At 52.2% G+C, this 20945-nt stretch overlaps 1 protein-coding gene across 2 annotated transcripts in view; it reads left to right on the forward strand.

Moving 5' to 3' along the window:
- Positions 1–19626, forward strand: part of Crhr1 (corticotropin releasing hormone receptor 1) — a 40903-nt gene extending 21277 nt beyond the window's left edge. Inside the window, exons 3-13 of one of the 2 annotated variants that reach the window (XM_042673849.1) lie at positions 5967–6086; positions 10559–10644; positions 15361–15467; positions 16194–16314; positions 16519–16672; positions 16959–17019; positions 17993–18065; positions 18330–18415; positions 18633–18768; positions 18968–19009; positions 19486–19626. In XM_042673849.1, coding sequence (XP_042529783.1) covers positions 5967–6086; positions 10559–10644; positions 15361–15467; positions 16194–16314; positions 16519–16672; positions 16959–17019; positions 17993–18065; positions 18330–18415; positions 18633–18768; positions 18968–19009; positions 19486–19626 — 1127 coding nt within the window. Of the gene's footprint in view, positions 1–5966; positions 6087–10558; positions 10645–15360; positions 15468–16193; positions 16315–16518; positions 16673–16958; positions 17020–17992; positions 18066–18329; positions 18416–18632; positions 18769–18967; positions 19010–19485 lie in introns of those variants that run through there. The other variant, XM_042673850.1, reaches the window with a different exon arrangement.
- The last annotated feature ends 1319 nt before the right edge of the window (positions 19627–20945 follow it).

Raw genomic sequence — 20945 nt, forward strand, 5'->3', positions numbered from 1 at the left:
ATCTAAGAAGGCTTCCTGAAAGAAAAGGTTTTACGGTGGTTCTGAAGGGAGATTTGCTCATGTGCTGAGAGATGCTGCTCTGAGCCAAAGCAAGGGTTGATAATGAGCTGAGGATGTATTTGGCTGGCAGCAGGCCTGAGGGGGGATGAGGAGGGAGGAGCAATAAGCCTGGGGAGGCACTGGTAGCTCAGGGCACCGGGCTGCACAGCTGGCTAAGCTGGGATGGGGAAAGGAAAGAATATCAACTCTCTGCTAGTCTGCCGTTCCAGTGGAGAGAGAGGGAGGCCTGGGGGAGCCTTCTAGCCCTCCCCAACACCCCAGAGCCAGGTCAGGCTCCATTAACTTGCTTTTTATGTGCAGAAGGAGTGACATGCCTGAGCCCACATAGTGTCACCTGTCCTTGGAGGCAGCAGGCTCACTGTGATGAATGGCATTCATTCCCTGGTGGTTTGTACAGGATGCCCCACCCCCAACCCAGCCCGCCTGGCTTCGTGGCACAGCAATCTATCACCTCCCAATGGCCTCTGGTAACAGCCATTTGTCTTCCAGTGCTGAGCTCTATCCAGACTGACAGGCATTGGTAGAGGCAGATGGTGCGGGAGGGACAGAAGAGCTGGGACAGATGGATAGGCATCTGGCTGGAATGGCTGGCACTGAGCCGGGACCTCTGGGGGCTCTACGCATGCTTCATGCCAGGAGAGGTTGGGTCCCCAGGGCCAGGGTCACATCTTGGCATAGGTCACAGACTTGGAGACTCATCACCTCATGGCATGAGCAATGACAGTGCCAGGAAGTAATCGAATTATTGACAAATCACAGACAAATGGAAATGTTGACACACACCTGGGAACACTGGTTCCCATCTCTTGTTTTATGCCACTGAGAGGTAATAATTATTGATTAAGCATGTGGATTTGATACCATTCTAAGCTTAATCTTGTTTCAGTATCACATCAGATAATCAAGAAGTGTTTTTGTCCCCAATTTACAATGGAGGAATCTAAAACTCAAGAGAGGTTGAGTAAATTGCCTAAATACACACAATGATGAAGGGCTAGCCCCCAGTGCGCCTGAATTCAGACTTCCTGCTACATTACATGGCTACCCAGAGGTTTATGGTAAATCCAGGTTTACCGCACAACCATCTGTGGTGCACTGTTAGCCTTGCACTTTCTCATGCCCATTCTAGGTTTTACGTGGCCTCACATTTCCTCAGCACCAACTATGCACCTGGAACTACAGGATCATAGAGCTCCTAGCTATATGTCCTAATGTGTCACACTCTAGAGAGGCACCTCACCCTCCATTAGTCGTGGGACTTGAAGTCAGGGCCTGGGTACTGTCCTTGAGCTTTTTCACTCAAAACTTGTGCCCTACCACTTTGAGCCACAGCACCATTTTCATTTTTCTGGTGGTTATTTGGAGATCAGAGTCTCACAGACTTTCCAGCCTAGGATGGCTTCAAATCATAATCCTTGGATCTCAGACTCAGGGAGTTGCTAGGATTACAGCCATGAAGCATCAGTGCCCAGCTTAAATTTTTTGTTGTTGTTGTTGATGCTAGTTCTAGGGTTTGAACTCAGAGTTTTGCTCTTAGTTGACTTATACTCTACCACTGGAGCCATGCTTCCAGCCTTTAAAAAATATACATACGTACATACATATATATGTATACACACACACACATATATAAATAGTGAATTTTGTGTTCGTGTGATCATGCAGCTTGAACCTGGGGCACTGTCCCTGAGCTTCTTTTGCTCTACAACTTGAGCCACAGTGCCACTTCCAAGAGGCACCTTTCTTTGCTGCCAAGCCAAAGAGGAGGCAGCTCAACCCTGAGATGGCCAAGCCAAGACCAGCGCTCTCTGCCTGAGCTTAGTAGCACACTCCTCTATATAGGCAAGAACCATGTTTCAGAGGCTATCTCCAGCGCCAGTGGCTCCCCTCTGGGGTACCTGTGGCTTAAATCAGATGGGTTGATAAACTTTCCTGCCACCAGGTTGTTGCCATGTGTCCACTCCATTTGGTTTTCCAAGAAGACTCTTCTGGGAGACCCCACCTAACTGGCACAGGAGCCAGGTTCTGATTTCCCTCTGAAGTTATCTACTTATGGGAGGGTTGGTGGAGCACATTTGAGCCCTAAGTCTTGTCACAAGGGAACTGTGTAACAAACTGAGCAAAGAAACCAAGACTCAGCTAGCTGCACTTGAGTATTCACTTGACCCCCTTTAAAGGGTCCTTACCTGTTCTAATCCAACTAGGATGTGGACCTCTTAGACACCCCATGCACATACCTGCCTCAGGGCCTTTATACTTGCTTTCCCTTCCACCTAGAACCCTCTCCTTGGGTATGCACATGGCTCCCTTCCCATCCTTTAGGTCTCTAACCATTAGGATTTTAGAGAATTACCATATGAAAGTAGCTCAGACTTTGATCTCCTTACACTGTAGTTTTTTTTCAACAGTATTTCTCCCTAACAGCTGTTTGCTTGCTTTACAGTGTCTCCATGAAGGCAGGACATTTATTCATTTCTAGAGTGGATTTCTTAGGTGGTCAGTAAATACTTGCTGAATAAAGAGCAGCCTCCTCTTCCCCACCCATACCTTAACTAATTAGAAAGGACACTGAGGGATGGGAAGGGTTGTAGGAGGACGTGGCTCCTGCAGCTCACTTGTATGCTTTGGCTGGTGAATGGACTTGACTAGCTGTAAGGCTGGCTTTCACTGCTCCTCACTGCCATATTATAATATCCAGGCTGGAAGATACCTACTCTGCTCACCCCCCCAGGAATGCAGAAGAGGCTGAGTGTTGTGGCAATGGACCCTGGAGGGTCCTGAACTTGAGTAGCCTTACCTTGAAGTTATGGCCAATAGACTTGAGACACTGGAGACTTCCTACTTTCTTCCCATACACACCCACCCTGCCCTCTGAAATTACCTTCTCCTTTCCTTTTTTAGAATTTTATTTACTTACTTAATTTTTTGATACTAATCCTGGGGCCTTTTCTTGTTATTGTTATTTTTTGTTTATTTTTGCTTAAGGCTCGGTGCTCTACCACTTAAGTCACAGTTCCACTTCTGCCATTTTGACGATTACTTGGAGTCAATTAATTGTCTCATGGACTTGACTTCCCCAGGTCTTGGCTTCCTGAATAGCTAGGATTACAGGCATGATCAGTCGAGACCTGACTTCCTTTCCCTATTTATCCTTAGGGTCTTTTTGCCTCTATCTCCTTCCTGTCTCCTCTCGTTGATCACTTGCCTTCCCACCCCTTCCTTCTCCACTCAGAGAGTGGTTGGTTGCCTGGCTTGCGTGAGTGGCATGAATTTCTTAATGCATGGCTCCCTTGACGGTGTCTGGTGTACAGCAGTGTTCAAGAGATGTTGGTCCCCTTCCCAACTCCTACACACCTGTCCCCTTCGGAGCCCCTGCTCTGCTGGATCACCTAGGGACCTGAGATCTCCTTTCCCTACTTGAGAGGCTGCCTTGCACCCTGTTCTTGGTCTCTGAGGTCCAGCTCATCTCTTTGCACTCTCCTGACCTCTTAGTTGAAGTTCAAGCGGTGTTTCCAGGAGCTCATTCGTCACTCCTGATTGGCCCTTGTACATATAACCACGCCCCCATTAGCCCCGTCCACAGATCCAGTCCAAGAGGGGTGAGTTGGTCGATTCTGGAAGGGCACCTTTGTCCCCTGGTCCCTTTCGTTTAGTCTTTCCCGTTCTTGCAGTCTCTCCTTCCTGTCTCACAGTCTTTAATTTCCTCCAGGATTTTCTGGGTTCTTAATTTAAGGTCGCATCTTCCACTGGGTTCCCGGCTCCACCTCCACCTAGTGACAAGAGGGAGGGTCACAGGGCCATGTGCAGGATCTGGGGCCCAGATGGGTGCAGACCAATGTTGCTGAGAGGAGCAGCAGCTGGGATTGGGCCCCTGTGTGGCTGTGGGAAGAGCTCAGCGTCAAACCCACCCTGGCCTTTAGATAGCCCCATGTTTAGTTACTAAATACCTAGGGTCAAACAAGCTGGTAACCATGTGGGCCTCAGTTTACTTCTCTGTTAAATATGACTGACGCCCACGTGGACAGGTGGTGCAAGAGCCAAAATAGAGCCGGGTGCTGGTGGCTCACACCTGTAATCCTACCTACTCAGGAGGCTGAGATCTGATCTGAGAATCGTGGTTCAAAGCCAGCCTGGGCAGGAAAGTCTGTGAAACTCGTCTCCAATAAACCACTAGAAAACCAGTGGTTTTTGTGCTGTGGCTCAAGTGGTAGAGCGCTAGCCTTAAGCTAAAGAGCTGAGGGACAGCGTTCAGGCCTAGAGTTCAAGCCCCACGACCGACAAAAAAAAAAAAAAAGTCAAAATAGGTGCTAGTGCTGGGAGAGAGCAAGCTTAGGGGTGACATTGTCCAAAAAGAAATGTGACCCTCTGTATATATCATCTTTAAAATAACAGTAAAAAAAAAAAAAAAAAAAAAAGAATAAAGGTGCTAGGGAATTAGTTGTTAACCTGAGGACACAGAACACACCTACCCTTCATTAGAGAGTCCCCACATCCCAGGACTAGTTGTGAGTGTGGCCAGAGCTCTTGTTAGGTCCCTAGAAGATGGGGCATTAGGAAAGCTAGGTCCTCTGGCCCAGGAGACCCAGCTGTCTTGGCTGGCCCCTGCATTAGCTCTAGATTGGTGCTGACTGTGGTCAGTGTCCTTCTATCTGTGCACCTGCTCTCTGAAGATCAGGGAAGAAAGGTGGGTAGATGCTAATCTAACTGACTGTGTGTGTGTGTGTGTGTGTGTGTGTGTGTGTGTGTGTGTGTGTGTGTGTGGCACTTCTGGGCCCTCCTCATCACATCCCATGTAATTTTCCCTGTGCCTGGCACACAGTTCCCCCTTTTCAATAAATGTCCCCTCATCTGTCCCCACCTCTTATTGCCACACAATGTGGTATGATAGAATGAGCCCTCTATGTACAGTCAAAAACATCTGGCTAGCCAGGTGCCAGTGGTTCACATTTGTAATCCTAGCTAGTCAGGAGGCTGAGATCTGATGATCGTGATTTGAAGCCAGTCTGAGTAGGAATATCCATGAGACTTTTATCTCCAATTAACCACCAAAAAACTCAGAAGTGGAGCTGTGGCTCAAGTGGTAGAGAACTAGCCTTCAGCAAAAAGCCTCAAGGGACAGCACCCTGAGTTCAAGCCCCAGGACTGGGGGTATAGTTCAGTGATAGAGCATCCATCTGCCATGCCTGAGGCCCTAGGTTCCATCCCCAGTAACACACACACACACACACACACACACACACACACACACACACACTCATATCTAATTCAACCAAGTGGTTGAATTCATAAGAGGATAAGCATCTTGCCTATGGTTGCACAGAAAGTTAGTAGCAGAGCCTGTTCTGAAACCATAAGCCCGGAGTTGCTGTTCATTGCCAGCACAGACCAGGGTGCAAACAACACATTCAATAAGTGTGGACATCAGGCCAGCTGGAAGCTAGGTCAAGCCCATTTTGCTGGTTCTCTGTGGGGTCCGGCCAGATGTTGTTTGGTTTCAAAGGGTTCTGACTGTGGCAGGCTGTGCTTCTTCTTAGGTGTTCCTCTAAAGTTTTGCAACTCTAATCTGTCACCGAAAGAAGGAGAGGCAAAGAGAAGTATCATCAGGCTGCAGGCCAGGGGACGTGAGACATACAGCCAGATCTTTAACTTTCAGCCCTACCTCCAGACATCTCTGTGTTCCTCTGCTCTGGAACCCACACTGACTCCCTGGTGTCCTAGCACCAGTAGCAGATTCTTTCCCCTGGCATAGAATGAGCTCATGTCTGCACGTGGGCTATTGCTGTGGTCCCTAGCTGATGGGTGAGTGTGAGCTAGTGGGGGTATGAGCAGGATTCTGGAGGGACCTCTGGCTGCTTAGGGAGGGGTCTCATTGTGCCTCATCAGCCCTCTCTCTCTCTTGTCCTCAGGGCTACAGTGCAATGCCTCCGTGGACCTCATTGGCACCTGCTGGCCCCGGAGCCCTGCAGGGCAGTTGGTGGTTCGGCCCTGCCCCGCGTTTTTCTATGGTGTCCGCTACAACACCACAAGTAAGGAAGAAGCTAGAGGGTGGACCGTGCTCTGGGAGGTGGGAGAGGATGGGGGATTCTGGAAATGGGAGAGATAATAGCAATAACACTGAAGGCCAGCTCTGTGCTTGTTCCTCACAAGAAAACACTGTCACCTGGTATAGAATTAAAGCCTCAGAACAAGGTCCAGAGAGGTTAAGGTCAAGGTCACCAGCTGCTAAAGGTGGAGCTGGAATGACAGGTCTGTCTGGAACATTTCTCCTGTGGTTAACAAACTGAGTTAGTCCAGTGGCGTCAACTACCCACCTGAGGTAGGGCAGAAACTATCAGAATAGCCTGAGTTCAAAGATGTTCCAAGGCCTCCCTAGGCCACTAGCCAGGTGGCAGGGCTCCCAGAGTGTTGGGGGGATGGGGCTGAATTGCTTCCCAGGTCTGCAGATGGCTGAGGGTGGGGCAGAGCTGACCCAGGGCTGTTCCGATACTTGATCCCCAGGTAAACACCTCACTCCCAAGACCTGAACTTTGTGCCAGGCTTTGCAGCTTCTTGAGATAGCACCTGCCACCCTCAGAATTAATTTGCTTTCTCTTGTCAGTGACTCAGGTCCCTGCTTAGCAAGAGAAGAGCAGCTGCAGGCTAGGGGCCCAAGGGAGACTGGCAGCCCAGATCCCTGGGGCCCCCTGTGTGAACCCTTGAAGCTTGTGGGTCTGAACTCAGCACCCCAATGGGGTATTGAAGTTGAATGCAGATACCAGGTGATCCCATCAAAGACCCACTGTGTGCCCTCAACACATGTCCCCTTCTGACCCCTCATCTGAAAATTAGAAGTTAGGTGACCAATCTAAAGATTTCTTACAACTCATGATTCCCAAATTCTCCCCTCCTCCCTCCCCATGGATTAGGGCTACAGACTAGAAGGTTCAGGTCCTGAGAGAGTCCCCGAGAGGTGTTACAGCAGAACAGAAGGATGGAAGAGCCAGATCAAGTAGCTTTATGCATCTATAGCCATGCCCTGACCCTGAGAGGAGAAAAAATGCAGGAGGGGAGTAGAGGGGTAGGAAGAAGGGGGAGAACAGTCTAAAAGGCCAAGGAGAGCTTAGGATGTACTGTCAACCAGATTGCAATTTAGTAGCTAGTTGAAGCCCAGATTGGTTAATAACCATGCAAGGTCACGGAGCTTAGAGGCAGTCACAAGTCCTGGTGCCCCAGACCATTCACTGCTCCGTACCCCATGCCAAATCCTCTGCCTCGCCGCACAGAGGCCAACCTACCAGGGGCCCTGTTTCTCTCCCAGCACCATGGCCCAGTCTCAGGCAGCCTGATGTCTAGCCCCAGTCCCAGAGTTGAGCTGTCACACTTCACATGGGGCATCCTGTTGCTCCTGACTGACCCTGGCCACTCCCACAAGCACCCTCCACTCTCATTCTCAAGGGTTACTCTCATTCTGCACCCCTAGATACTTGGAAACCTTCATAGAACTTCATGATTAGATGTGTGTCAGCCCTGCCTTCAGCAGTCCCTCCCACTCCTGAGCCTCAGTTTTTCCACTTGCAGGATGGGTGGGGGGTGGGGTGAAGTACCCTTTGGGCTCCCTCACTTTTCCTTCTGGTCCCTCCCTAGGGGTGCTGGTCCATCCCTAACAGAGTGAGAATTCCAGGGCTGGAAGCACCCCTTCCCCAGCCCCGTCTTTGCAGGTGCCCTCAGAGCCAGATGACCGTGCCCACCGGTATCATCAGTGGGTGGGGAAGCAGAGCTGTACCTAATCATTAGGCACTCATTAATTCATTTATTGCCAGGACGTACTTCTAGGCTTCTCCTCCGTGCCATCCCTCCTGCTGCATTGGATGTTCAGGAGGATGGGAAACATTTCCAAAAATATCCACTTTCCCATGATCCTTCAGGAAGACTGCTCAGCTCAACAATTAGAGACAAGGAGGTTGAATCCTCTCTGTGGGGGCTCCTTGCCTTTGGGGGTCAGCTCATCCCAGGAGGCCAAAGCCTGCTGCTTGGGATAGGCTGACCTAGAGACCAACTCCAGGTATCCCATCCCAAACTGGTATAAGGAGACAGGACAGAGGGTACTCCTCCACAATCTCCATCTAGACCCCCCGCCCCCGCTTTGATAAGGACAAGAGACATGTTCCCAGTGTTATGTAAGGTTATATAAATACAGCTCAGAGACAATAATAATAAACAAAACAGCCTACACCATATGTCAGGTACACTTACAGGCACGGTGCACTTGTTAACTAAAAAATGCTCTGCCAGCGAGGTGGGAATTGCTATCAAGATCTTTCTGGAGCCCGGCTCTGGTGGCTCATGCTTGTAATCCTAGCTACTCAGGAGGCTTAGATCTGAGGATCTCAGTTCAAAGCCAACTTGGGCAGGAAAGTCTGTGAAACTCTTTATCTCCAGTTAACCACCAGAAAACCGGAAGTAGTGCTGTGGCTCAAGTGGTAGAGTACTATGAGCTGAAGAGTTGAGGGACAGTGCCCAGGCCCAGAGTTCAAGCCCCATGACTGACCGCCCCCCCCCAAAAAAAAATCTTTCTGGCTGACAGATAAGGAGTGAGCTACCCAAGGTCACATGACCTCATGCCCTTCCCTCCGACTACCCCTTTCTTTGCAGCTTCTGGTTGCAAAGCATTTCTCACCCATAGCAGACCCTGTACTCCCCTGGCTCCTAGCCTCCACATCCCATCCTGTCCACAGACCTTCCAGAACACCCCATTGCTGAGCCCTTAGCTCTGGATGTGTGCAGTGGGTTTTGTCTTCACAAGAGCTCATTAGAAGAGTATCTGTCGTCTTGTCACTAAACCCTGCCCAGAGCATAGCTCTTCCTGGAACTTGGGTTTCCTTACAGTGAAGCTGGACAGAGCTATTAAAAAAAAAATCCATCAGGGATGGGAAGGTGGCTCAGTGGCGGAGTGCTTGCCTCACATTCATGAGACCCTGGATTCGATTTCTCAGCACCACATTAGCAGAAAAAGCTGGGAAGTAGTGCTGTGGCTCTACTGGTAGAGCACTAGCCTTAAGCGCCCAGGCCCAGAGTTCAGGCACCACGACCGACAAAAAAAAAAAAAATCTATGGAGTCTGACTCCTGCATGCTCTCTACAACCTGAGCAGCTCCTCTGGTTAAAGAGGAAGCCACAGTTGTTAAGTCTCCAAAGCCAGGCCACAATCCCCTGTCCTGGCATGCATCAACTCACCCCCCAGTCCCCTTTCACATCTCTCTCTGGTCCTGATGCTGCCAACTGTCTGGTGATCCCTTGGCTCATGGTCATTAGGGAGCTGCTAAAGCAGGCCTGACACTATATATGAGAGCCCCTGCAGGGCTCCAGGCCCAAGGACTGGGATTCAGGCCACTTCCTCAGCTGTGGTCCAGCACCCTAGAGCAGCAGGAGCCGCAGAGAGGCCACAGTAATGGAGACTTCAGCAGAAACAGCTCAGGGCCCAATGTCTCTATTATAGCCAGTGCTGCTTAGAGTCCGAATTAATTCAAGGAAACAGAGCCACTGATGCCAGAGAAGGCCCTGGTAGGGTAAGTGGCTTTTACCAGCAGAGGACACGGAACAGAATTTAGAACCTTCTTGGTCCCTTCTCTACTGGATTTGAGGACCTTAGTGCTTGAGGGGGCTGGGCAGGAAGTTGAGATGGATTCTTTGGAGCTTCCCTGCCCCTCCAAAGCCCTAAAGCCAGGAATTGTAGTCAATCCTCCCCCCAGCAGCTCCTAAGGTGACAGGTTCTGGCTGCAGTCCAGGCTGACAGCTGCACAGATCGTGCTGTCTCTAAGCTGCCATTCTGCCTTCTTCCCGAATGCCAGGGGCCAGACGAGAAACAGCATAGCAAATCCCTCGTAAGCTGTCTGTCAAGTGAGAACCACCCTGAGTGACGTCACCAGCACACCCTCATCACCTGTAATTTTCTGCCCCATGACCTTTTAAATGTGCCATGAGGCCTTCCCCCAAGACCTGTCCTGTGAGGCTCCCACCGACCCTACATGAAACACTCCCACGTGAGGACTACCCACGGAAACCTCCAGCAAGGGCTGTTCTGCTGTTCAATTGGCCACATGGGCTGTTAGCACATATCCTTCCATGTGAGTCTTGATCTGGTTATTCTTGCTGGCAAACAGGGCCCCAAGATAGGAGCATCTCAGAAGAGCACCCACCATGAAATCTACTGCCACAAAAGGACTTGGGGGAAGCAGCCCAGAGCTGGCCAACTCTGTCCATGAACAATGCTGTGGCATGATCGGGCCAGCTTAAGTGGAAAGAGCCATGGCCCCATGAGCTGGTATTAGGGCACCACTGTAGCCCTGTGTGGGGCCAGTGGGCAAAAAGGAACAGAAGAATCTTTACACATTCCTTCCCAGCTTTGCTTCAGACCCCAGCCAGCAGATCCTGTGCTGCTCAGATGGACGGACAGATGGACAGCTGAATGGACAGGCAGATGCTACGCTGTTCTTCTGTCATGGTCTCTCTTCTTTTCCCAGACAACGGTTACCGGGAGTGCCTGGCCAACGGCAGCTGGGCTGCACGTGTGAATTACTCCGAGTGCCAGGAGATCCTCAATGAGGAGGTGAGCCAGGGCCCCCGCACTCAGGGCTCAGGGCTCAGGGCTGCCAGCCTGAGCTGGATGCCTGCCACATGGCTAGCTGGCGGTCAGGGAGCTAGAGGCTGATGTGGAAGCCCAGCCCCAGGGCAGCTGGCTGAGAGCTGCTAGAGAGCCAGGACCCTGTTCCTCCCTTCTAGCCACACTCATAAGCAGCTGCCTGTGCTGGGTGCCTTGAGGCAGGGCTGGGGTACAGATGATCAGGAGATTCCCATCTGTTTCCATTCCCCCAAATCTAGGAGAAACATCAAGGCACAGCTCCCAGGGGCTATATCACAACCAGGGATAGAAAAGATCCTTGGAAATTTTTTTAATGTTTTTGAATAGCCATTGTTACCACATAATACAAAATCCAAACACCATAAATGGAAATTCAATGAATTCTCCCTTCCACCGCTATTGCTATCCACTGGATTCTAGACCCAAAGGGAGCTGTTTTCCTTTTTTCCTTCCTTCTTCCCTTTTTCCCTCTCCCCCTCCCTCCTCCCTCCCTCCCTTCCTTCTTCTCTCCCTTTCACCTTTCCTTCTTTCCTTCCTTTCTTCCTTCCTTCCTTTGTACTGAGATTTGACCTCAGGGCTTTACGTTCAAATCTTTGCGAGATGGGTGCTCTACAACTTGAATCACACCTCCAGCTGGTTTTATGCTTTACTTATTTTTTGGATAAGGTCTCAAACGTTTGACCAAGATTAGTCATGGGCAAATCCTAGCTAAGGGAAGGTTTAGGTAGAAGGACTGCATTCAAAGCCAACCCCAGTCAAGAATTCAATCTTATCTGGAAAATAACTAAAAATAACTAAAAAGCATAGCTTGGCTTAAGTGGAAGAACATTTGCCTAGCAAGCACAAGCTCCTGAGTTCAAATCCCAGTACCACCAAAAATGCCCAGCAGGCTCACTGACTTCAGCATCCCTTTCTTCCAGCTCTGCCTGGGATGGAGTCTCTTCCTCTCTCCTCCAGCAAGGTTATGTGAGGAAGGATTGGGGGATTTGCCTCTCATGAGTTCCCTACACACATGTTGGCAGAATAGTGGGAACATCATGGACTTGGTGGGCAGCCTGTTTGGGGTTTGGAGGTTGCTGTGTGGCCCAAAGCAGATGGGGCTGAGAATAGCTCATCCTGGTAGTAGGAAGAAGTGATACCCCACACCCTGAAGGACAGTATGTAAGGGACAGCCCCAGCAAGTCAGCAACCAGAGGAAAGGGGCGTCATGTCCACCAATGTATTCACCAATGGTCCCCAGCCAGCAGAGGCTGGGGACCCTGAGAAAGGTGGCTGTGGGGAGCTATGCCCTTGATGACCAGACTCTAGCAAGCAGTGGCTTCCTGGCTGGGACCCCAAGCTTGGCTTTGCTCACAGGTGCTTTGGACATCAGCTACTTCTCCAGTTCTTGGTGGCTCTCTGTGGCAGTCACTGACCCTAGGTGTCACTGGGCATCTCCTAGAGGACCTTTTGCTGTCCCTTGGTATGTTGTTGGCATTTCCTCCCAAGTGTCATTGACTTCCCTTTAGAATGTGGTTGGATTTTTCTTGGGGTATTGCTAGCCACCTTTCAGTGTTGTGGGGCAGGAGTGTCTCTCAAGGTGTTACTGTCTGTAAAGAGTGGTGGCCAGATGTCTGGTTGGTACTGGAGGTTTTTCAGTCTCACTGGCTGTTCTGTCTGGGTGTCATGGCATGCATTCATCTCAGCATGTCTGAGTTGGTCTGTTTTGTGCTGCAGTAACAGAACACCTGAGATTGGGTGATTTATAATGAACAGACATTGATTCATTCATGGTTCTGAAGGCTGGGATAGCCAAGGTCAAGGGCTGATGTCTTATAAAGGCCTTCTTGAAGCAAAAGCCTCCTTGCTTTGTCATCCCATGGTGGAAGAGCAGAGAGGGGCAGAGAAAACAAATGGACCAAACCCACCTTTTGAAAGGAAGCCATTCCCTCAGAATCTCTCCAGAGATGACAGCACTAACTGCCTTGTCACGTGATATCCCCCATCACCCAAACACCTCTGCACTGGGGATCGAAATTTGGGGGAGCACATTCATATCACAGCAGCAGCCGTCTCCCGGGGTGTCCGCTGTCATTTCTACAGCTGTCTTCTCAGCTCCGGGATAGTATCAGCTTGTGCAACAGCAGATGAGAGACAGAGCTTGCACCCCGTGGGCCCAGCACCTCAGGGAGTCAAATAAGCCTTCATCCTGGATTGTTCCATCCTTTCCCTCCTTTGACCCTTGTGAAGAAAAGCCCTTGTGAGCTCCCAATAATCCTGGGCCATGCCTGCAGGACAGCTCTCTAGAGAGAGCCTCTGTTTCTAGTCCTGGCTTGTACGCCCTAAGAAATGCATCATAGGTTCAGGGAGAAGAGGGACCTTTTTTTTTTTTGAGTGGGGGGGGAGTAGTTATAGGTTTTGACCTCAGGTTCTAGGCATCGTCCCTGAGCTTTTTTGCTCAAGGCTACTGCTCTATCACTTTGATCCACAGTTCTACTTCCAGTTTTCTGGTAGTTAACTGGAGATAAGGGTCTCCTGGACTTTCCTGCCAGGGCTGGCTTTGAGTCACCATCCTCAGGTCTCAGCCTGCTGAGTAGCTAGGATTACAGGCATGAGCCACCAGTGCCCAGCTGAGAAGAGAGACTTTCAAGCCAGGCTGGCCCAAGTGCTGATTGCTAGCTACTGGGCTTGGGCGAATGATGCATCTTCTTTCATGGAAAAACAGAGATGCAAGGACTCAGTTGTAAAAAAGAAAATCAATGACGTTGGTAAGAGTCTGGTAGAGTGCTCAATACAGTAGATGCTTAATAAATGACTCCTCCAAACCCAGTGACCTAGGCATATCCCAACTGGGGCCCAAGGCAGAGGCCCTGACAGAGGGGCTTCCTGACACCCACACAGTGGGCTGCCCTGGGCCTGTGAATGAAGCAGAGGTGTCGCATGTGTTGCCTTCACAGATGTTATGACCCAGGGGCTTCTCAGCCCAGATTTGTGGAAATTTTAATAAAGTCAAGTACCAGCTTCCAGACAGACTGTGGCATGTGCAGATGTTCAGGAACCTCTGGTTAGGATCCTAGCAGCTGTTAGAGGCCTTTGAGGTTCTCTGTAAACACACTTCATGGCAGGACAGCCCCTCTCCCCTCCTCTTGCTGTCCTGCTTCCGCTCACACCTCCGCTCACACTTCCTGGATGAGGCCTGAGTTGCTAATATGATTTCCTGCCATGTTCCTGCATACCCCTGCCCCCAGATGGTTTCTATGCCAGCCTCTTGGGCCTCCTAGAGCAAGGGGTGCAGCAAGCAAGGAGAGCGAGAGAGGGCCCTGGTGGATGCCTGCTATGTGTCTGCCCCCTGAGGCATTCCTTTGTTCTTGGATGAGCATGGTCTTCAGTTTTCTCGTCTAAATGATGGGTAGGGCTGATGAGGACCAGCTCTGACTGCTGTGGATTCTGCAGTTCAGATGGGAAGGTCCAGAAAAGGCTGGAGGTCCTCAAGGGCTTGGAAAAGTTGAACTGGCCTCTGTGAGCTTGGCTTCCCAGCACCTGTGTGTTGCTAATATCTGTGAGCACTAAGGACCTCCTAGTCCCCCACTTTGGGGCAGAACCTTGCCTTATGTTCTTAGCCTCTTGCCAATCTGTATGTGCAGGTATGAGGCAGTTTTACAGTTCAAGTTGGGCAACCTTGAGCGAGTGAACCTATCTCTGAATCTTTTTCTGCACAATAAGATGGAGATACCCTTCCACCTCTGCCTCTGGGTTCTCCTTGAGGGTTTGAAGATATGACAGACAAGAAAACCATCTGTATCTAGGCACCAGTGGCCCATGCCACTCAGGAAGCTGAGATCAGAGGATCACAGTTTGAAACCAGCCTATGAAGACAAGTCCATGAGACTTTTATCCCCAAGGATAAAATTCCAGAAGTAGAGCTGATGCTCAAGTGGTTGAGTGCCAACCTTGAGTAAAACAAAGCTATGGGACAGCGCCCAGGCCCTGAGTTCAAGCCCCAGTACCAGCATACACATTCACTTGGAGCAGCCTAGCCCCTTGGAGCAGCCAGGGGAGGGGAGAACTGGAGTCCTCAGGATCCTGTGTGCAGTCTAGTTCCATCCCCAGGGCTGCCCCTCCCTCTCCTGCGGAATAGGAGCATCGGGCGGCTGCAGAAAGATGGGGACTCAATCCAAGGTGGGGGAGGAAGAAAGAGGTCCCAGAAGCTGGGGTCTCTGCACCCACTGGAGCCCTGGCATTAGAACAGAATAGGAACATGGGCAGCTGTGAGCAGAACAGCACACAGGGGGTGAGCACCAGGAACTCTGTGTCACAGGGATTTGGTTCAGCCTACATCTGTCCAATAACACAGCATTTGGGGACAGAGCTGTCCTCAGGTAGGTGGGACATGCTGACCCACAGAGGGGCTCAGCAGGGGACAAGCCCTGTCATCACCCCCCGCTCTGTCCATACAGTGACATGAGGTGCAGCTATGTGGGAGCCTCACCTCTGCCTCTTCCTACCTCACCTCTGCCTCTCTTCCGCCGCACCTCTGCCTCTTCCTACCTCACCTCTGCCTCTCTTCCGCCGCACCTCTGCCTCTTCCTACCTCACCTCTGCCTCTCTTCCGCCGCACCTCTGCCTCTTCCTACCTCACCTCTGCCTCTCTTCCGCCGCACCTCCGCCGCTCCCCACCTGACCTCTGCCTTTCTCCTGCCACAGAAGAAAAGCAAGGTGCATTACCACATCGCTGTCATCATCAACTACCTGGGCCACTGCATCTCCCTGGTGGCCCTCCTCGTGGCCTTTATCCTCTTTCTGCGGCTCAGGTAAGAAGGCTTGGGGACTGCCTCCTGCTGTCCTTGTGCCCTGAAGAAGGTGGACAGAAGATGCTCCTGCATCCCCAGGAAGCCTTGGAGTGGGAGGGACTAAAAAGGGGGCACCCTAACCTTCCCTGTCCATGGACTGGACCAGAATCTATGGGAGTCTCTGGTCTCCTGGGTCTATTTCTGCCTGCTTCCAAGAAGCCACAGGGGTGAGGAGGTACAGCATGGGGGAGGGACAAAACTCACACCTGCCTTTGTTACTCACACCTAGGCTGGTCTCTGCCCTTCTGGGGTGACCAGTCAGGTGGAGCCATAGAGATGGGGGCTCCATGGAGTGACATGCTATTTTGGGTTCAGATTTGCCAGGACCCAAGTGGGGGCAGGAGTGGAGCATGGGGCTGAGAGCTGGAGGGAGGGCTTCCTGTTGAAGACCTCTTATGCCTGACAACCCTCTGACTTGCAGTCCTAGAGCCCCAGGGAGTAGGAGGGGACCCCCAGTAAGGAGCAGGCCTGGCTTTAGGCTCTGTCCCAGAGTTTATGTCTGGGTAGCCAACAGCTGGGAAAGCATGAAGCATCAGGGCTGCCTTGCTGCCTCCTCTCTGGGTTGACCTGGCCCTGTCAGCCCCGCTCGCTCTGAGCCTCAGTTCTGTCATTTATGTATCAGGACAGGCATGATGCTAGCACCTGTCCCTCATCCCCTCTCTTCTCCTGTTGCCCCCTGCTGTCCAGGAGCATCCGGTGCCTGAGAAACATCATCCACTGGAACCTTATCTCGGCCTTCATCCTGCGCAATGCCACATGGTTCGTGGTCCAGCTCACCATGAGCCCTGAGGTCCACCAGAGCAATGTGGTACGTCTTAAGAAAGGAAGCAGGATGAGGCCAAATCCAAGGCCTGAGGAGGCCCTGAGGAGGCACTGCCCTGCAGAGGGGGCCAGGCAGGGGCCCTTGGTGCCCATAGAACAGAAGAGAAGCCCCTAAGGAGGACCATACCCAGGGTGGGGAGCTGCCACTGTCCCCTTCCCCTAGGCTCACCATCACCTCTGGGGGGGACAGGGCTGGTGCAGGTTGGTGACAGCCGCCTATAACTACTTCCACGTGACCAACTTCTTCTGGATGTTTGGCGAAGGCTGCTACCTGCACACGGCCATTGTGCTCACTTACTCCACCGACAGGCTACGCAAGTGGATGTTCATTGGCATCGGCTGGGGTGAGCTGGGCCTCCCTTGCCCCAGCCTCCCCTCCCCTCCTCTCTCCCATCAAGCCAGCCAGCTGTGGCCTAGGAGATGGAGGACACCCTGGCATGGTGGTGTGGTACACACCCTTCTCAGGGGTAGAGGTTGGGGGCCTGGGGGAGCATCATGAGCATGCTGAGTTCAGATTCAGCCCCCAGAAACCCTGACCCTTAGGCCCTGTGCAACCTCCCTGGGGTGCTCCAAGCCTGGCATCCCCTGGTGTCCACTGAAGGGCTCTGGGAATGCCCCTCTCTCCCCCAGGTGTGCCTTTCCCCATCATCGTGGCCTGGGCCATTGGGAAGCTATACTACGACAATGAAAAGTAAGTCACCTCCTTCTTCCTGAGCCAAGTTCAGGAAGAGTCTGGCACTGCCGGGCACTCCCCAAGGGCCTTGGAGCATTCTGCTTTTATGTCAGGACCCAGACTTCTTTGCTTGTTTGTTGGGGGGGGGGGGGGGGTGAAGGTATGAGAAGGGTAAAGGAGAGAGAAGGAGAGGAGAGAGAGGAGAAGGGAAGGCGGGGAAGAGAGAGATGAGGATGGGTCTGAGCAGCCCTGAAGCTCCATCTAGTGGTAAGAAGTAAGCACTGCATAGAAGAACAACAGCAGGGGCTGGCTTACAGATGAGTTTGGCCTGTGTGGTGTTTTCTAAAATTTTGATTTAGAAGCCAGCTTTTAACAACAACAACAAAAAATCAAGAGGTTTCACATACATACTTCAATTTCTGGTGTGTGAAATCATTGAGATCTTAGCCACTGTACATCTGTGTCCCAAAAGGACATAGAATTTCCATCCATTTCACCCTCTGGTCACCCACTCCCTAGAGCTCACTAGACAGAAACTCGAGATAACGTGGGACAAATCTACCACTTGCTCCATGCATACCTGTAAAGTTTCTCCCTTTAAGGTTATTCAGGTTCCAACTGGCCAGACTCAAAGACTGCTAAGTGTTGGGATCCCACAACGCCAGCACCCATTGGGCGCCCCAACCCAGGAGTTAGGGGGTGGGTACCAAGGAAACTGTGATGCGGTGGGCCCCACCTGTTCCTGGGTGGCCTTTTCCACAGTCCCTCAGTGCTCGCTCCCTACTTCACACCCCATAGCCGAAGATGCTGCCCCCACATTGCCGGTTGGATAACTGAAGCACTGCAATGGGACCAATTGCCAGGCTCAGAACTGTGGATGCCCTCATTCTCACCGCAGGGCCTGGCTCTGTGTTAACAGGCGCTGACATTCCCCATGTCACTAAAGCCAATCCAGATGACCCCCACCCCTTCCTTCCCTCTGACCTTCCAGGTGCTGGTTTGGCAAACGGCCTGGAATATACACTGACTACATTTACCAGGGCCCCATGATCCTGGTCCTGCTGGTAAGAACCTGGATGGAGGACAGGCGGTCCATAGATAGATAGATAGATAGATAGATAGATAGATAGATAGATAGATAGAAAGAAACTTACTCTGGATCCCTCTGCTTAAAAATAGGTACTGCCCAATGAGTGAGAGGGGCCCTGTCTGGGAATGTGCAGGTGTTCATCAAGTATGGAGAGGGAAGAGGGGTTCTGAGGCTAGTATTGAGGAATAGCCACCTTGACAACATGTCCATGTCTCACCACCCTTCCTCCACACTGTAGATCAACTTTATCTTCCTTTTCAACATCGTCCGCATTCTCATGACCAAACTCCGGGCATCTACCACATCTGAGACCATTCAGTACAGGTACCTGCCTCCCGCCTGCTTCAGCCCTCCAAGGGGCTTCCAGTCTCTTGGCCTCTGAGTCAGGGTCTTTTTTTAGTTCACTTGCACTGCAGCTCCCCCTGCCTCAGTCACTCCTAGGAGCTGCCCCTCCCTCCCCAGACCCACCTCCTTTACCAAGCTAGAGCCCCACCCCTGCTGGGTGACCTGGGACTTCGTCCCCACCCCCTCTACTCCCCAGGAAGGCTGTGAAGGCCACACTGGTGCTGCTGCCCCTCCTGGGCATCACCTACATGCTGTTCTTTGTCAACCCTGGGGAGGATGAGGTCTCCCGAGTCGTCTTCATCTACTTCAACTCTTTCCTGGAATCCTTCCAGGTACAGCCGCCCATGACTCACTCTACCCAGCCCCCAGCTCTGGAAGGGCCAGGTCTGCACCTGCTCCGGAGGGCAAGGGGGGTGGGGGGATGGGAGGAGTCTCCATGCAGAGGCTGGGAGGGGGGAAGGGCTGGAGCAGCCCAGTCAGGTGAGGCTCCACCTGCACCGGACACTGACCCCCTTCTTGTCCTCCCTCCAGGGCTTCTTCGTGTCTGTGTTTTACTGTTTCCTCAACAGCGAGGTGAGGGTCTGGGACTAGGGCCTGAGGCCACATAACTAGAGACTGTCCCCCCCCCACCTCTTGCCCCGGGCTGGCTATTACCCCCTCTCCCCCACCAGGTCCCTGAGTGTTGCTGCTGGGTGCTCTGGGAGGGTTCCTGCCCTTGGCCATCCAAGCCTTCCATGGCAGGCCTCCCCTTTGTCCTCAGGTAGTTGGCTTGGGGGCTTCAGTCTCTCCTGGAGGGGTCTGAAAACCCTGAGGCAGGACAGACAGCATGGGGCTGAGGGTAGGGGCTCAGATGGCACCGTCACGTAGACAACAGGTGCCCCATCCTCACTCGGGAGCATTGCCTCAACAAATGCAAACCACTAGTGTTCCTAAGATGAATGCGTCACCACCTCCAGCGAACTCTGTGCACGGCACATCTGGACAGAGGTTGGAGGTGGCCCGAGGAAGGGAATCCCCCAGAGATGTCATGCTCTACCCTGTACCCACAGGTCCGCTCTGCCATTCGCAAGAGGTGGCATCGATGGCAGGACAAGCACTCCATCCGCGCCCGTGTAGCCCGCGCCATGTCCATCCCCACGTCCCCTACCCGGGTCAGCTTCCACAGCATCAAGCAGTCCACAGCTGTCTGAGCTGCAGACCACAAAGCAGCCTTTACACCTGCAGCCAGGGAGAGGATGGATGAGCTCTCTGACTGTCATCTATGGAAGCAAACAGCCTTCCTATTCCCTCTCCCACACTGAGCCTGGGAAGCCCCCAACCCAGCCCAGCCCAGCAGCAATTCTGGACTGAGGAGTAGAAAACCCCTCAGAACACTGGGCTGGGCCCAAGGCCTCTGGCTCCCCACTGTTCCTATCTTCCCTGGAGAATGGGAATAGGCTGAAGATGGGGAGCTAGAAACCCCCACAGCAGTTCAGGGGGTTCTTCAAGCACTATCTTCAAGAGCACAAAGTGACCAACCCCACTGGAGACCTGGAGTCCTCAGTAACTAAGGGGAGGCCACTCCTTGGTCCAGTGCATCATGGGAAACTCACGACAGCATCCCTGTACCTCCTGGCCTTCATGATGCCTTGGACACCACTGAGAGCAAAGGCTATATAACTGGTCAGGAACCTTAGATCAGGTGACATGAGACATCTGGCCACATCACTAGAAATCACCCCCAAGCCACCAGAGCACCATCAGCGCTGTGGCACTGCCACCAGAAATGCCCTGCCTTGCTGCCTTGCACCCTTGGATATTTGCTACCCTGCAGGCCACTCTGGCTTCTCTTACCTCACCCTGACTCCTGACTCCTCTTGTCTTGGGGTATCCCCCCCCATTTGAGAGAAGATGGGGAAGTGAGGATATAGCTCAGTGGTCACTTGGTCTAGCATGCACAAGCCTATGGGTTTGATCCTTAGCACCACAAGGAAACAAAAAGCCGAAACTTCTGATGAGAAGACTGAGGAACCTGTGAGGGAGAATCAGGGTGTCCCCCAGCCTCTCTTTGAAGAGGGAGAAACCTCTAGGAGGGTCCTCAGGCCTCAGGGACTGGTTTCTAGGGAAGCTTACTAGCTGAGCAAAGGGAAAAGGACCTTCCTTCCCTACCCAGGTGCCCTGGGCCAGGACAGGATGTTCCACTCCCAGACATGGGCTGGCCCCATCCATGTTCAGGGGGTTGTCTGTAAAGGGCGGCTGTAGGAGACCAGGGTGTCAGCTGTGAGCCAGTGGCTGATGTAAATAATAATATTTATCTTTTCAACCACATTTGTGAAGACCTGCCATCTGCCTGGGCTGGCGGGGGGGGGGGGGGGGGGGGGAGGGGGAGAGGGAGGGCTGCCTCTGAGAACAGAGGTCCCTGCCTTGAGCCGCTGCGATGTTCCTGGGAGACCTGCCACTCACACCTGATCCAAGTGGAGCCCCACCTCCTACCCTGGCAGAGCTGGTGGAGGGGTGGGGCAGGGGACTT

The sequence above is a fragment of the Dipodomys spectabilis genome, unplaced genomic scaffold (genome assembly GCF_019054845.1).
Source record: "Dipodomys spectabilis isolate Male_0828 unplaced genomic scaffold, ASM1905484v1 ptg000018l, whole genome shotgun sequence".
NCBI lineage: Eukaryota > Metazoa > Chordata > Mammalia > Rodentia > Heteromyidae > Dipodomys > Dipodomys spectabilis.